We start from the raw sequence: 14,652 nt of genomic DNA on the forward strand, positions 1-14,652 counted from the left end.
TCTAGTGACCTAGCAAATTTTTTCACATCCGACATATCGCTTTATGTGGCAAGAACTCTGAAATGTTTTGGAGTACCCTAGTGACTTTGAGGTTTTTTTTTTTCATGACACATTGTGCTTTATGATAGTATCAAATTTAGATCAATATGTTTTGCATTTATTTATGATGATGCCACAAATTTTACACATTTTTTTTTTTTTTGTTAAATTTAAAACGTTGAATATTTTTTACACCTTTTTTTTTAATCCAAATCATCATACCACACAAAATAGGTAATAGATAGCATTTACCTCATTTCTACCTTAGTTCAACACCATTTGTCAAATGTCCTTTTATTTTGTTAGGATGTTGGATGGTTTAAAAATGTAGCAGCAATTTTTTTTTTCACTTTTTTTCACAGAAATTTTAAAGCTTATTTTTTCTAGGATCTAACAAGATTTGGGGGGAACTATATATTAAAACCCCCCACAGACGTGATACCATTTTGAAAACGAGCCTCTCAACATATTCAAAACTGCTGTTAGGTAGTTAGTATTCCCTTTGGGTGTTTTTTAGGAATTAACGTAAAGTGGAAAGACAGGAAGAATTTTTTTTATTTTTGCCACTATAATGTTGCTAGCATCGTGATAGCTGGCAGACCCAGAGGTCATGACTTAGCCTTGCATTTTCATGGTAACCATCAGGACCACACAATCGCTATTGCAGGGTGCCGATGGGGTTCCCAAACTCTGTTAACCATCTAGAAGCTACGGTCACTATCAATAGCAGCATCTAAGGGGTTAAATGGCCGTGGTCGGTGCTAACACCGATCGTGACTGATGTAGCAGGGTGTCTGCTGTAGTGTACAGCCGACAGCTGCTGCATGGGTGCTATTCACTTATATCTCCGGTCAGTAAAAAGGAGGATTATATGTGTGTCCATCCTCATTGATGAAACTGCATTTAGCATGCACTTCCTATAAGGCCTTATTCAGTACGTCTTCTAGGTGTAACGTTTGAATTACTATGCTTCTGGTTACCTGGACTTAAAGAAAATATTAGCAAATACATTTAGTTAGCAATGTAGTATAGTTCTTCTGATAAGCTATGTCACTTACCCCATGTGCAGGGCATTGCAATAGCCTAGATATCCATGGTTACGACCACTCATATAGTGTTAGTTGTTGTAACCATGGATATTTAAGCTACTGCAATGGTCAGCACATGGGTAGGCAGCATAGTTTATCAGAAGAACTGTTCTACATTTCTAAGTGGAGCACCTGATACATATTGGGGTAGGATCTTAGAGTTTAGAATGCCCATTTAACTCCGCGCAGACCCTTTAGTGCTCTAGGTTTAGATCAGTGGGACCCCATGAACATTGGCAGACACAGACAGTGGAGGGCCCCTGTGTAAGGACAATATATGGGGCCCTTTGTAGACGAATAGCTCAGCATAATGCTCAATTAGACCTGCTTTGGAGGCAGTAGCGGGCTCTCTTATCTCTTGGGCCTATGTGTGGCTGCACAGGTTGCACCAATGATGAGTCTGTCCCCGCCCATGAGGATCCAAGTGTTATATTATTATTATAATATCAGGACTACGTGCAATATACGTAATCTCGTATTGTTCACACCCGGAGCTCTCGCTCGTTTTGTGTGTTAGATCTTTATTTATGGGTATACTGTGATCTACAAGATGCAGTGTGCCCAGTACATGGCCAGCCTGCATGGTGGCTTCACGCAAAGTGTTGCGTCAAGGAGCAGACGGCTGAAGTGAACAGAAGCGGAATACTTATGACAATTTGTACAGGTGCCAAGTGTTTTTGGCAAGAGGTGTCAGTCGTCCTCCCGAGTTTCCTTAGGCTAGTAGCACCCATCCTATGCATGTCATATTTATGCATTACTTCCCTTATCTAACTTATTGGGTTGTGCATTGTTTTCCTAAGACACAGGCAGAGCCGGTATCTGTGGAACCGTCTACGCAAGGAGTGTCCCGACTTGCTTACAAACTTTGAAGATCTTCTCTTCGGCTTTTCCTCTGACATCCGGGATGTGCATCGCGAAAAAGAGACTCTGGAACAGGCTTTAAAACGGTGCGTATTTCCCCAAATCTGCTCCTCCTTAACTATTGCATGACTGTGCAGCGACAGGTCTGACCGTGCAGGTTTCTAGAGTTCTACACCAGCTGATTTTTGTTGACAGCTATTAAGCCTTTCTTTATAATTATTCCACCGGATCGGATAATTAATTATAAAATGTGCTGGTTACATGACGAGCTGCTTTGTGACTTCTGGATGCGGAGTTATTAGACTTGTATTGGATAATTATCTTGGGGTTATGTTTCTTCCTTTGAAATTTTTAAAGGGACCCCTATCCCAGAAGACTTTCTGCAGTTTTGTGAAACTGTTTTGGGGTAAAAAAAAAAAGAAACAAACTTCCGTCTCCTCTTCCTGATTTCCTCCAGTATGGCAGTGCTCAGCTTGTCTCGTCTCAATGGCAGAAGGAGCATTTGGACGGTTTCCACAAGATGTCACTTATCTTGCGCCGCTCATTTTTCTGAAGCGTATTCTTGAAAGCGGAGCTGGAGAGGTGGGGGGGAGGGGCTATTCTAATTTAAAGGGAATCTGTCCATAGATTTCTACTACCCCATGTGAGAGCCCCATGATGTAAGGACAGACATCCTGATTCCAGCAATGTATCGCTTACTGGGCTGCTTGCTGTAGTTTTGATAAAATCACAGTTTTCTCTGCTGCACATTTAGCAGTTCTCTAAATGCTGAGCTCTGTATAACCCTGCCCATACCACACTGATTGGCTGCTTTCTGTGTACACAGGTAGAAAGCTGCCAATCGGTGGTGGGGGTGGGGTTAGACTATCCTCTATTGATCATCTCCTGCTGTAAAAACAGTGACTTTATCAAAACTATAGCAAGTAGCCCAGTAAGTGACACATTGCTGGAATCAGGGTCTCCTCCCCTACCTAATGCTGCTCTCAGATTAGGTGGCAAAAACCTGGTGACAGATTCCCTTTAATGACACCCCTTGGATTTTGTGCATATGAGACTGAAGAGTGAATATGAGGATGTCATAATAAATGCTTCTCCCATTAATTTACACTCTTTGTAGTTTTATTGTGGAGGAAGCCAATTAATTCACAAAGGTAGACGGGTGTATAATAATGTCATTGTTCTACAAAGCAGGACTGCTCCCAGTTTATATAGTGCCGGTGTGTGTACTGTAAAAATAAGTGCCTACGCTGAACGCAGGTACTTGCCAGTGACTCAGCAGGGAAGGACGGTCAGCGGTATCTTCCTTGTGTGGATACCATATCTTTTTATTATATCGACAGTGTCTTCGTCTGATAACTATCGAACCATCGTGCTTGTAACTCTGTCTATTAAGGATAAAGGTTACACATACATAAGATAAAGACGTGTAGAGCTGGAGCGGCGCAGAGCCAGCTGGAAATGGGCGAGTTAGGATAGATCCTGTAGTATTATAGAACCTGGGAATACCCTAAAATCCAACAGAACGTCAAAGGTGTGAGGTCAAAAAAGCTTTGCAAAATTTTAAAATAGATATTATTTTTCTATACAGCATAGGTATAGAGTCGGAAGTCTCTGTCCAGGTTTCAAAAATAATGAAAAATTTTATTTTTTTTATTTTTATAAAGCTTTAACACTCCTCTGCAATACCAGGCACAGCCTGTGGGCAAAAGTGGAGCTGTTTCCAGACAAAAGCAAAGCAGACTTCTTCTTTTTTTTTAAACCCTCTTCAATAAGGCATATTATATGCCGGTTTAATGGATAATTGAATGAGCAGGTATCAAGGTATCAGGACTGGACTTAGCTTTCCTTGCTTGGCTCTAAATAAACTTACAATTTCCCCCCCAGGAAAATGGGTTTCCTGCCCTCTAAAGGATGACCATATACTACGCATGACCCCAATAAAACATAATCCAACCTAGAGGAAGGAAGGAATTCCAGCGTCAGAATCTTCCATTAAAATCCTTGAATTTATTCGGTAATATTTAAACGTTAATGCAATGACTAAAGACTGCTGTCTGAAACGCGTTGGCTAGATTTTCTCGCTATTAGCGTTGCTACTTTTAAATCTTATAGAATAAATTCATGGTTTTTAACGGAAGATTCTGACTCTGGATTTCCTTACTCTCCATTATTTCCCTGGTGGCTCTACAGGCTTCCGTGCCCCCGATCTTCTGATGGGTGATGTGACTTTTTTATTTTAGGATTCCAATGTAGGATTGTCCGTTACAGGGTGGGTACCCTATGCTTAGTGGGGTGAACGCAATGGCTCGCTACGATTAATCTGGGAAATGGAACCCCTTGTTCCTCAAACACCCATATCATTTATTTAATGAGTTCTTAGAACTATTGGATATCTTTATATAGCACCAACATATTCCGCAGCGCTTTACAATTCAGCAGTTACTATATAACCACCATAAGTAACAACATTAAAGATAATATAATAATTAAAGCAAAGATAATGATGCCCCTGCTCGTGAGCGCTTACAATCTTTAATGAGGTGGGGGAGACAAAGTACAGGGGCTTACTTATAATGATAGTCCAGCCATCTTGAGGGAATGGGGATAGATGACGGTTGCATGAGCTAATCACCAACCAATATTTGTGGTGCTTTTGGGTGCGGTGGAGTATGATGGAGAATTACGGTATGTTCAGAGAAATAGAGAATGGACGATATATAAAAGGACTTTGATTAGGGAACGTGATAGGCCGCCCTAAACAATGTGCTTTTAGGGAGCGCATAAACTTGTGTAAGTTGTGGTTGGTCCTAACGTCTTGGGATAGAGCATTCCAGTGGATTGGTGCAGCTCAGGCTAAGTCTTGGACCTGGGATTGGGAGGTATGGATCATTGTGGATGTTAGTCGAAAGTCGCTTGCGGATCATAAAGAACGGGTAGACCGATAAACAAATTATATGAAACTAATAAAACATAGTATCACCTAAAAGGTGCATTCCAGTGGATGGGTGATAACCTTTATTAAAGTAATGAGAAAGGTTTTTTTTCCATTTAGCAAAGTGAATGAAAAGCAAGAAATAATTTATTGTGACTTCATTAAAATAGCATCATGGGCGTAGAAAGATACCTGACTCGTTTCTAGTCTAGTTCATAAAGTTTATCTACGACTGAGTCAGCCAGACTTGATATGCATTGGGTATTTTTCTAAGTCCACGCCATTATTTTAATAAAGTCACCATATAGAATATTTTGCTTTTCACTTTGCTAGATCGAACTTTGAAGAAAGCTGCTGGATGCCTGACAAGCCTCATCCGTGCACCGTGGAGTGGATTGTCCAGGAAACCAGAATGAAACAGACGTATATTGGATGGCGGGAGCTGTTTCCACAAATTTTCTGATCAGTGATGACTTCTAGTTTGGTGTGGGTTCTCGCTCACCCTGGCCGCCACGCTCAGGAGGAGTTTAATGGGATGGTTGGTCATACAGGTGCCCTGCTGCTCCTTCAGTCAAGTCTGCGACGTTGTAGACACCTGGTGATAGCCAAGCACTGCTCTCTGCTTTCCTCTGAGCAGTAGATGTCATGCAACATCATACAACGCCTCCTGTCTACAGTCTTGTGGCCAGAGGAGAGTCATCAGGGAATGGCGGTCTGAAGTCTTCTTTTCTAGCACTTGGTGGGACCCTTACCAATCTGATAACCATCACCTACTCAATGGTAAGGTGATAAATGGTTTAGGCTGGAATACGCCTTTAAGCCTATGCAACATCTGCCCAAAAAGGATAGCTCTATCAAGAGTCTTGTAAGGTCCGACAAGTCTCCTACATAGCTTGAAAAGTCTTCCTTCTATTTGTCACTGGGAAATGCCTAAGCTTATGAAAATGTGTATAAGGGAGGAGTCAGACGGCAAAAAACTTAGATGAAGATCATAACGCAATGCTCGGACTGGTCATTGGCTCTCCCGACCTGAGTGTGGCAGCATGAATTTCTGTATAGCTGTCATGCTCCAGTCAGGAGTGCCGCTGGCCAGTCCGAGCATTGCGCTATGATCCTTGTCCACGTTATATGGCCATCTGACTCTTCCCTAACCCTAGAGCAATGTTCCCTATCTCCGGTCCTCAAGAGCCACCAACAGGTCATGTTTTCAGGATTTCCTTAAGGTACCGTCACATAAGGCGACGCTGCAGCGATATAGACAACGATGCCGATCGCTGCAGCGTCGCTGTTTGGTCGCTGGAGAGCTGTCACACAGACAGCTCTCCAGCGACCAACGATGCCGAAGTCCCCGGGTAATCAGGGTAAACATCGGGTTACTAAGCGCAGGGCCGCGCTTAGTAACCCGATGTTTACCCTGGTTACCATTGTAAATGTAAAAAAAAAAAAAAACAGTACATACTTACATTCCGGTGTCTGGTCACGTCCCTCGCCATCAGCTTCCCTGCACTGACTGTGAGCGGCGCGCCGGCCGGCCGTAAAGCAGAGAGGTGACGTCACCGCTGTGCTCTGTTTTATGGCCGGCCGGCGCTCACAGTTAGTGCGGGAAGCTGAAGGCGAGGGACGTGACCAGACACCGGAATGTGAGTATGTAGTGGTTTTTTTTTTTACATTTACAATGGTAACCAGGGTAAACATCGGGTTACTAAGCGCGGCCCTGCGCTTAGTAACCAGATATTTACCCTGGTTACCAGTGAACACATCGCTGGATCGGCGTCACACATGCCGATTCAGCGATGTCAGCAGGAGATCAGCGACCAAAATAAAGTCCTGATCATTCCCCAGCGACCAACAATCTCCCAGCAGGGGCCTGATCGTTGGTCGCTGTCACGCATAACGATTTCGGTAACGATATCGTTGCTACGTCACAAAAAGCAACGATATCGTTATGTGTGACGGTACCTTAAGCATTGCACAGGTGATTGAATGCTTGCCTGTCCAGGTGATGCAATTATCACCTTTGCAATACTAAGGGAATCCTGAAAACATGACCTGTTGGTGGCTCTTGAGGACCGGAGTTAGGGAACATTGCCCTAGAGCAGGGGTCCCCAACTCCAGTCCTCAAGGCCCACCAACATGTCATGTTTTCAGGATTTCCTTAGTCTTGCACAGGTAATAATTGCATCACCTGTGCAATGCAAAGGAAATCCTGAAAACATGACCTGTTGGTGGGCCTTGAGGACTGGAGTTGGGGACCCCTGCCCTAGAGGATTAAAAGCACGATACTCTCCATTATTATGTGTATTATATCTATGGTAAGCTCCTGATAAAAGATGAACCATAGCTTGGCTGTTGCATTTAGCTCATGATCTCCATGTAATTTTGTGCACTGCAGGAAAGAGATAGATCACGGGCGAGAGGTGCGGAGTCTGTATGATGAGATGGAGCAACAAATTAAACTAGAGAAAGAACGGCATCTCCGAAAGGTAGGCTCCGATAACATGACATTGATGAGTCATTCTGAAATAATAAGGATGTGTTCACACAATTCACACAATGTGGCCATGTTGCATTTTTTTCTTTTTCAACTGTTTTCGGAAATCTCTGCAAAACTGCACAGTTTTTGATGCAATTTCGAAAGATTGTAGCAAAAAAACATGGATTTATGCAGCTTTGCAGGAAAACCACATTACAGCTGCATTGGAAGTAAACCTTTACAACACTTGAATGTGTTTCCTCCATGAAATCCAGCAAAGTACATCGATAGTAAGTGTAAAGTATAATGTGTCACAAAACAATTGATTGCTATAGACAACAAAACAATCATTTTTTTATTATTGGTTGCCGATGATTGCTGTAGAGTTTTGATAATTGAGCTCCAATTGCAGAGATCTGGGTTTTTTTTTAATGCCGGAAAGCATTAAATACAATTTTTCCCAAATGAAGTGAAACCTAAGTTTAGGCTAAACTCAATATACAGATAATGACAAAATCCCAGACTGACAAACTTAAAGCATCCAGAAAGACATAAATATGTTTATATGGTCTAAAAAAACTCTTATTCGAATTATAAGGCCATGTTCACACAGTGCGTTTTTTTCTGTGGAACCGCAGCGTTTTTGCCGCTGCGGTTCCGCAGCTGTTTTCCATGCAGGGTACAGTACAATGTACCCTATGGAAAACAGGAACCACTGTGCACATGATGCGGGAATCGGGAAAAAAAGCCGCGCTGAATAGCCGCGGTAAAAAAGAAGTACCATGTCACTTCTTTTTTCGGAGCCGCAGCGGTTCTGCACCCATAGACCTCCATTGTGAGGTCAAACCCGCAGTAAAACCCGCAGATCAAAAATATATCTGCGGGTTTTATTGCGGTTTGTGGTGCCGAACTGCTGCAGCAGGAAGTGCGGGGAAGCGGGCGGAAGTGCGTGGGCGGAGTGTGGCTGCCCCGATCCCACCCCCCATGCTCCGATGCCCCTCCCCCGTGCTTTGATGCCCCCCCCGTGCTCCGATGCCCCTCCCCCCGTGCTCCGATGCCCCCCCCGTGCCCTAATCTCCCCCCCTTATACTCACCCGGCCTCCCGGTGTCCGTCCGGCCGTCTTCTCCCTGGGCGCCGCCATCTTGCAAAATGGCGGGCGCATGCGCAGTGCGCCCGCCGAATCTGCCGGCCGGCAGATTCGTTCCAAAGTGCATTTTGATCACTGAGATATAACCTATCTCAGTGATCAAAATAAAAAAAATAGTAAATGACACCCCCCCCCTTTGTCACCCCCATAGGTAGGGACAATAAAAAAATTAAGAATTTTTTTTTTTTTTTCCCCACTAAGGTTAGAATAGGGTTAGGGGTAGGGTTAGGGGTAGGGTTAGGGTTAGGGGTAGGGTTAGGGTATTTTCAGCCATTTTAACCCTAAAAAACTTCCTAGAAAACACACAGACTCTGCATAGAAAACTGCATAAAAAAACGCATCAAAACACGCATCAAAAAAGCACCAAAAAAGGACCTGCGTTTTCTGCAAAGAGCTGCGGTTTCAGTCCTGAAAAAAAAAGGAGGGAAATCAGGAACGTGTGAACATACCCTAAAACCTGATCGTGGGAATGTAGCCTTAAACCTGCAGCATTTCACTTTCTGCATGAAAAATAATTGCAGCAGATGGATAAAATATCTTCAAATATCATCCACTTTGCTGCCGACTTATTCTGTTGCTGATTTGCCTTGTGGAAATCCAGTCAGAAAATCTGTCAGAATTCTGATACATGTGAACACTACCCTAAAGGGTATGTTCACACGCTGCGGATTTTGCTGCAGGTCCGCAGCGGTTTCCCATGCGTTTACAGTACAATGTAAACCTATGGGAAACGCAATCCGCATTGCACATGCTGCGGAAAAAAACGCGTGGAAACACAGCGGTTTACATTCCGCAGCATGTCAATTCTTTGTGCGGATTCCGCAGCGGTTTTACACCTGCTTCATAATAGAAAACCGCAGTGGAATCCGCACAAAAACCACGATAAATCCACAGGAAATCCGCAGTGGACCATTTCTACGTGTGCACATAGCCTAAAGCTGCCGTGCAGTGTTGTACACAGCAGAGGTTCCGGATTTGGTGGGGTGTGGCAGGGTAAACACATGCCTGAGATCTTTACTTTGATTCAAGGAATGATCGACCTTTTCTTCTGTGACTCAGAATATTCTTTGTGGCGACACAAAGTCCTGCAATCATGTGTTAAATACATTACAATACAGTTTTGTGTTGCAGCCCCGCGTTCACTGCTGAACATTCATATTTCGTGACTAATCTACATTTTGTGACTCATTATTTAAGGCCAGGTTGTGAAAAATCAGCTGGTTTATTTTTATTTTTTTTTCACTAAAAAAGTAATCCGTTTCTATACATCAACACTTAAGCCCTTATCGATATCCCCTGTATATGTACGGCACAAGTCAGTAGTGGGTGTCTGGCTTCCCCTGTATTCGGCAGGTGATGGCTGTGTGTTACAGCCAGGACCTGCCTATAACAGCCGCAGGTACAGTGGAGTGCCACCTGAGAGCGCAATTAACAGTGCGCCATGGGCATTGTGAAGTGATCGCAGGTCATCAATGGGTTATTGAAGACCTCCATGCATGTCATGATGGAGCTCCCTTGAAACCCTGCCTGTGGCCGAGCTTCAAAGGAGACTTTTACCATATGCCGCGATATTTCTGCATATACGGTAGTTCAAAATAAAATAATTGACCAGATTGTTAAACACCATAAACAAAAAAAAAATTAAATCAATTGTTACAGTATTTTGGTGGGGTCACTGGTAAACCACAAAAAATGCTGTAACAAGTGACTAAAATGTTATATCTATCCCAAAATTAAATCCATAAAATCTTTGTCTCGCCTGGCAAGAAATAAGCCCTCACATATCTCAATCAGGTGAAAAATCAAAACGATGCGAGACTCACAAAATGGTGACGCAATCTGAAACTTATTTTTTTTTCGAAGTGCTTATTTCTTTTTATCACCACTAAAATAATAAAAATACTGTTTGGTGTCGCTGTAACCGTACCGATAAGCAGAATCATATTATGGGGTCATTTTTACTACTCATGTCAGAATTGATGTGTTTTTTTTTTTCACTATTTCGCCATACTTGGAAATTGTTTTCCACCAGTACACAATGTGGTAAAATGAATGGTGTACAACTCGTCCCGCACAAAACAAGCCCTGATATGTCTATGTGCATAGAAAAGTAAAAAGGTTATGGCCCTTGGAAAAAGAGAAAAAAAATAAAAAAAAATAAATGTTCAAGACCAAACTGTTTATGTTAATAATTGGAATGTATTCATATAAAACGGCTGCAATGTGAATGTTCCGTAGTGGATCCGATTTTTTTTTTTTTTTTTTCACACCCATAGACTTGAATGAGTGAACGTCACTTGAAAACTGGGAGATTAGTGCATGCTGCGATTTTTATTTTTATTTTGTACTCAGTCCGTGTTAAAAAAAAACAAAAAACAACGATCATCAGAACAGCCCTATTGGATTACATTGGTCAGCGTGTTATCCATACAATACCCGGCCTAACTCCATGACACAGAATACCGCTTTGTGCTACAAAATATTACACAACACAATGAGTAAATAAATTATTATTTTTTTTCTTTACAGAATTCACATTGGTAGTTTTTTGACAATAGTATTATGGGATTTTTATTTATTTTTTTAGTAAAGAAAACCCCGATGGTTAAATTATATTCACTATCTAGGAGGCTGATTTTATTTGCCAAGTTTTGTCTCCCATGGAGGGAATTTCCTACATGTGAACCAATGAAACCCGGAGGCCACAGTGTCGGGTAGAGGAATGTTCTGCAGCGATACAATCGTGTGCTTGTTTGCACAACTGCATCACCTGTCCTATATGTCTTTGTGCCCGGCCATGTGATGCTGCCTGTTGGCATACCCATAGATGAAAATAATGCAGGAAAATAGCGATGCCATGTATATTAAAGTGTCTTATAGGTTAAAGATGATGTTTCACCAGACAAAAAGTGGCCAATGTATGCTCTTATATAATTTCTGTGTGTACATACGTATACATCATGCACATATGTATACATACAGGTCCTTCTCAAAAAATTAGCATATAGTGTTAAATTTCATTATTTACCATAATGTAATGATTACAATTAAACTTTCATATATTATAGATTCATTATCCACCAACTGAAATTTGTCAGGTCTTTTATTGTTTTAATACTGATGATTTTGGCATACAACTACTGATAACCCAAAAAACCTGTCTCAATAAATTAACATATCAAGAAAAGGTTCTCTAAACGACCTATTACCCTAATCTTCTGAATCAACTAATTAACTCTAAACACATGCAAAAGATACCTGAGGCTTTTATAAACTCCCTGCCTGGTTCATTACTCAAAACCCCCATCATGGGTAAGACTAGCGACCTGACAGATGTCAAGAAGGCCATCATTGACACCCTCAAGCAAGAGGGTAAGACCCAGAAAGAAATTTCTCAACAAATAGGCTGTTCCCAGAGTGCTGTATCAAGGCACCTCAATGGTAAGTCTGTTGGAAGGAAACAATGTGGCAGAAAACGCTGTACAACGAGAAGAGGAGACCGGACCCTGAGGAAGATTGTGGAGAAGGACCGATTCCAGACCTTGGGGAACCTGAGGAAGCAGTGGACTGAGTCTGGTGTGGAAACATCCAGAGCCACCGTGCACAGGCGTGTGCAGGAAATGGGCTACAGGTGCCGCATTCCCCAGGTAAAGCCACTTTTGAACCATAAACAGCGGCAGAGGCGCCTGACCTGGGCTACAGAGAAGCAGCACTGGACTGTTGCTAAGTGGTCCCAAGTACTTTTTTCTGATGAAAGCAAATTTTGCATGTCATTCGGAAATCAAGGTGCCAGAGTCTGGAGGAAGACTGGGGAGAAGGAAATGCCAAAATGCCTGAAGTCCAGTGTCAAGTACCCACAGTCAGTGATGGTGTGGGGTGCCATGTCAGCTGCTGGTGTTGGTCCACTGTGTTTCATCAAGGGCAGGGTCAATGCAGCTAGCTATCAGGAGATTTTGGAGCACTTCATGCTTCCATCGGCTGAAATGCTTTATGGAGATGAAGATTTCATTTTTCAGCACGACCTGGCACCTGCTCACAGTGCCAAAACCACTGGTAAATGGTTTACTGACCATGGTATTACTGTGCTCAATTGGCCTGCCAACTCTCCTGACCTGAACCCCATAGAGAATCTGTGGGATATTGTGAAGAGAAAGTTGAGAGACGCAAGACCCAACACTCTGGATGAGCTTAAGGCCGCTATTGAAGCATCCTGGGCCTCCATAACATCTCAGCAGTGTCACAGGCTGATTGCCTCCATGCCACGCCGCATTGAAGCAGTCATTTCTGCCAAAGGATTCCCGACCAAGTATTGAGTGCATAACTGAACATTATTATTTGATGGTTTTTTTGTTTGTTATTAAAAAACACTTTTATTTGATTGGATGGGTGAAATATGCTAATTTATTGAGACAGGTTTTTTGGGTTATCAGGAGTTGTATGCCAAAATCATCAGTATTAAAACAATAAAAGACCTGACAAATTTCAGTTGGTGGATAATGAATCTATAATATATGAAAGTTTAATTGTAATCATTACATTATGGTAAATAATGAAATTTAACACTATATGCTAATTTTTTGAGAAGGACCTGTATGTGTATAATACATACATACATAGCTAATTTATATGGTCTGTAACAAGGGGGTGTCGCTTACGGGATCCTCTGGGGCGTGTCTTTAGGCTTCTCTGCATAATTACCCTGTGAGCACCACCCCCTTGGCAAAGACCATAAAAATTAACACTATATAAAAAGGGCCATATCTCTGGAACCGTATACTGGAGATCAGTGGGAAGAAAATAAAAGCAATAAGTTGGAAAATTTTAACTTGGGGGAAAAATAATGGCAGTGATTGAGGAACAACCACTTGTAAGGACAAATGTTAAAATTTGATCCGGTGAGGCCATCTAGAATACGTCCCTGAAAAACACTTTTGTATATTTATAAAATGAGTAGGAGCTGATCTGCAGTACCCTGGAGCGGCCACTACATAGTGTGATGGAGCAATGATGATGTGCTCTGTACACGGTGTATAGCCACCTGCTGACGGAGCTGGTAATGTCTGATTGGTGGTGATGCTGCGTGGGCACTCCCCTCTTCTGATATTAATGATTGTAAGGATAGTCCATCAATATCAGGGTAGTGGAAATCCCCATCTACACCAATAGCTACTATCCATGAATAGTTGGGGATTTGGATTCACATGATCCATGATTATATTGACTTGGCATTTAACACCAAAAAAAAAAATCACATTTTTTTATGCCCCCAAAAATGTTTCTGTCATGATCCGTTCCGGAGTTTAGTCCTGTCTGCTTTTTCTCTGGGTGGATCATGTTAAGGGTTAACTTTGATCTGCCTCATTCTGGGCTCGGGTTCGCTATTTAGCTCCCAGGTATCCTGAGGGTGGTGTCAGCTATAGCTCTGTCTTTGGCGTGTGAACCTGACTCTGGAAGTCCTTGGTTTGTCCTACTGAACCCTGACTTGTCCTGTGTCTGTTATCTCCCCCTGCCTGCCCATTCCCAGTGTCTCTTTGTCTGTATATCTGCTTGACTCCCTGGTTATGATATCTTGGCTTGGCTCTTTGACTCTGTTTCAGTTTATCCCTATTGCACTGTATTTTGCCCGTCCTGGTTTACTGATCCCTTGCTATGTCCTGACTATTCATTCTGTCTAAATCCATTTGTACTGTTGTGCTCTGACTTGGTTTTCCTGACCTCGCTCTCGCCACTAGGTGGCGTCTGTTCAGTTGCTCTGTGTGTGCAGTCTGGCTTCACTACCAGGCTCCCCCTGGTGCAGGTTGCGCTGTACTGCACTGCAGCTGCATGACAGTTTCCGCTTTTACTATGATTAAGGTAAATGCCATTGAGAATTTCCAGTTGACATGTCTTGTCCCATTGTGCAGGACTCCATGAAACAACAGGACAGACACACAAGTCTTCAGCGAGAACTGCTGATAAAAGAACAAGAGCTCGAGGGCATCGCTCTCCGCCAGAGACAGGTACAGTGCCCGTAACACAACAGTATTATACCCTTCAACCACAACACATATTCTCTGCCAGTGATAACAGGAATATATGGAGAGTGGGGGCTCGGTGTCCTGAGTAACTTCA

The 14,652-nt window shown here is 42.6% G+C and overlaps 1 protein-coding gene across 2 annotated transcripts in view; it reads left to right on the forward strand.

The window, feature by feature from the left end:
- The window catches only part of CRACR2B (calcium release activated channel regulator 2B), a 104,096-nt gene that overhangs the window by 65,981 nt on the left and 23,463 nt on the right, over nucleotides 1–14,652 (forward strand). For both annotated transcript variants that reach the window (XM_069740214.1, XM_069740215.1), the window contains exons 5-7: nucleotides 1,928–2,074; nucleotides 7,313–7,403; nucleotides 14,445–14,540. In XM_069740214.1, the coding sequence (XP_069596315.1) occupies nucleotides 1,928–2,074; nucleotides 7,313–7,403; nucleotides 14,445–14,540 (334 nt within the window). The remainder of the gene's footprint in view (nucleotides 1–1,927; nucleotides 2,075–7,312; nucleotides 7,404–14,444; nucleotides 14,541–14,652) is intronic.

The sequence above is a fragment of the Ranitomeya imitator genome, chromosome 9 (genome assembly GCF_032444005.1).
Source record: "Ranitomeya imitator isolate aRanImi1 chromosome 9, aRanImi1.pri, whole genome shotgun sequence".
NCBI classification, from domain to species: Eukaryota; Metazoa; Chordata; class Amphibia; order Anura; family Dendrobatidae; genus Ranitomeya; species Ranitomeya imitator.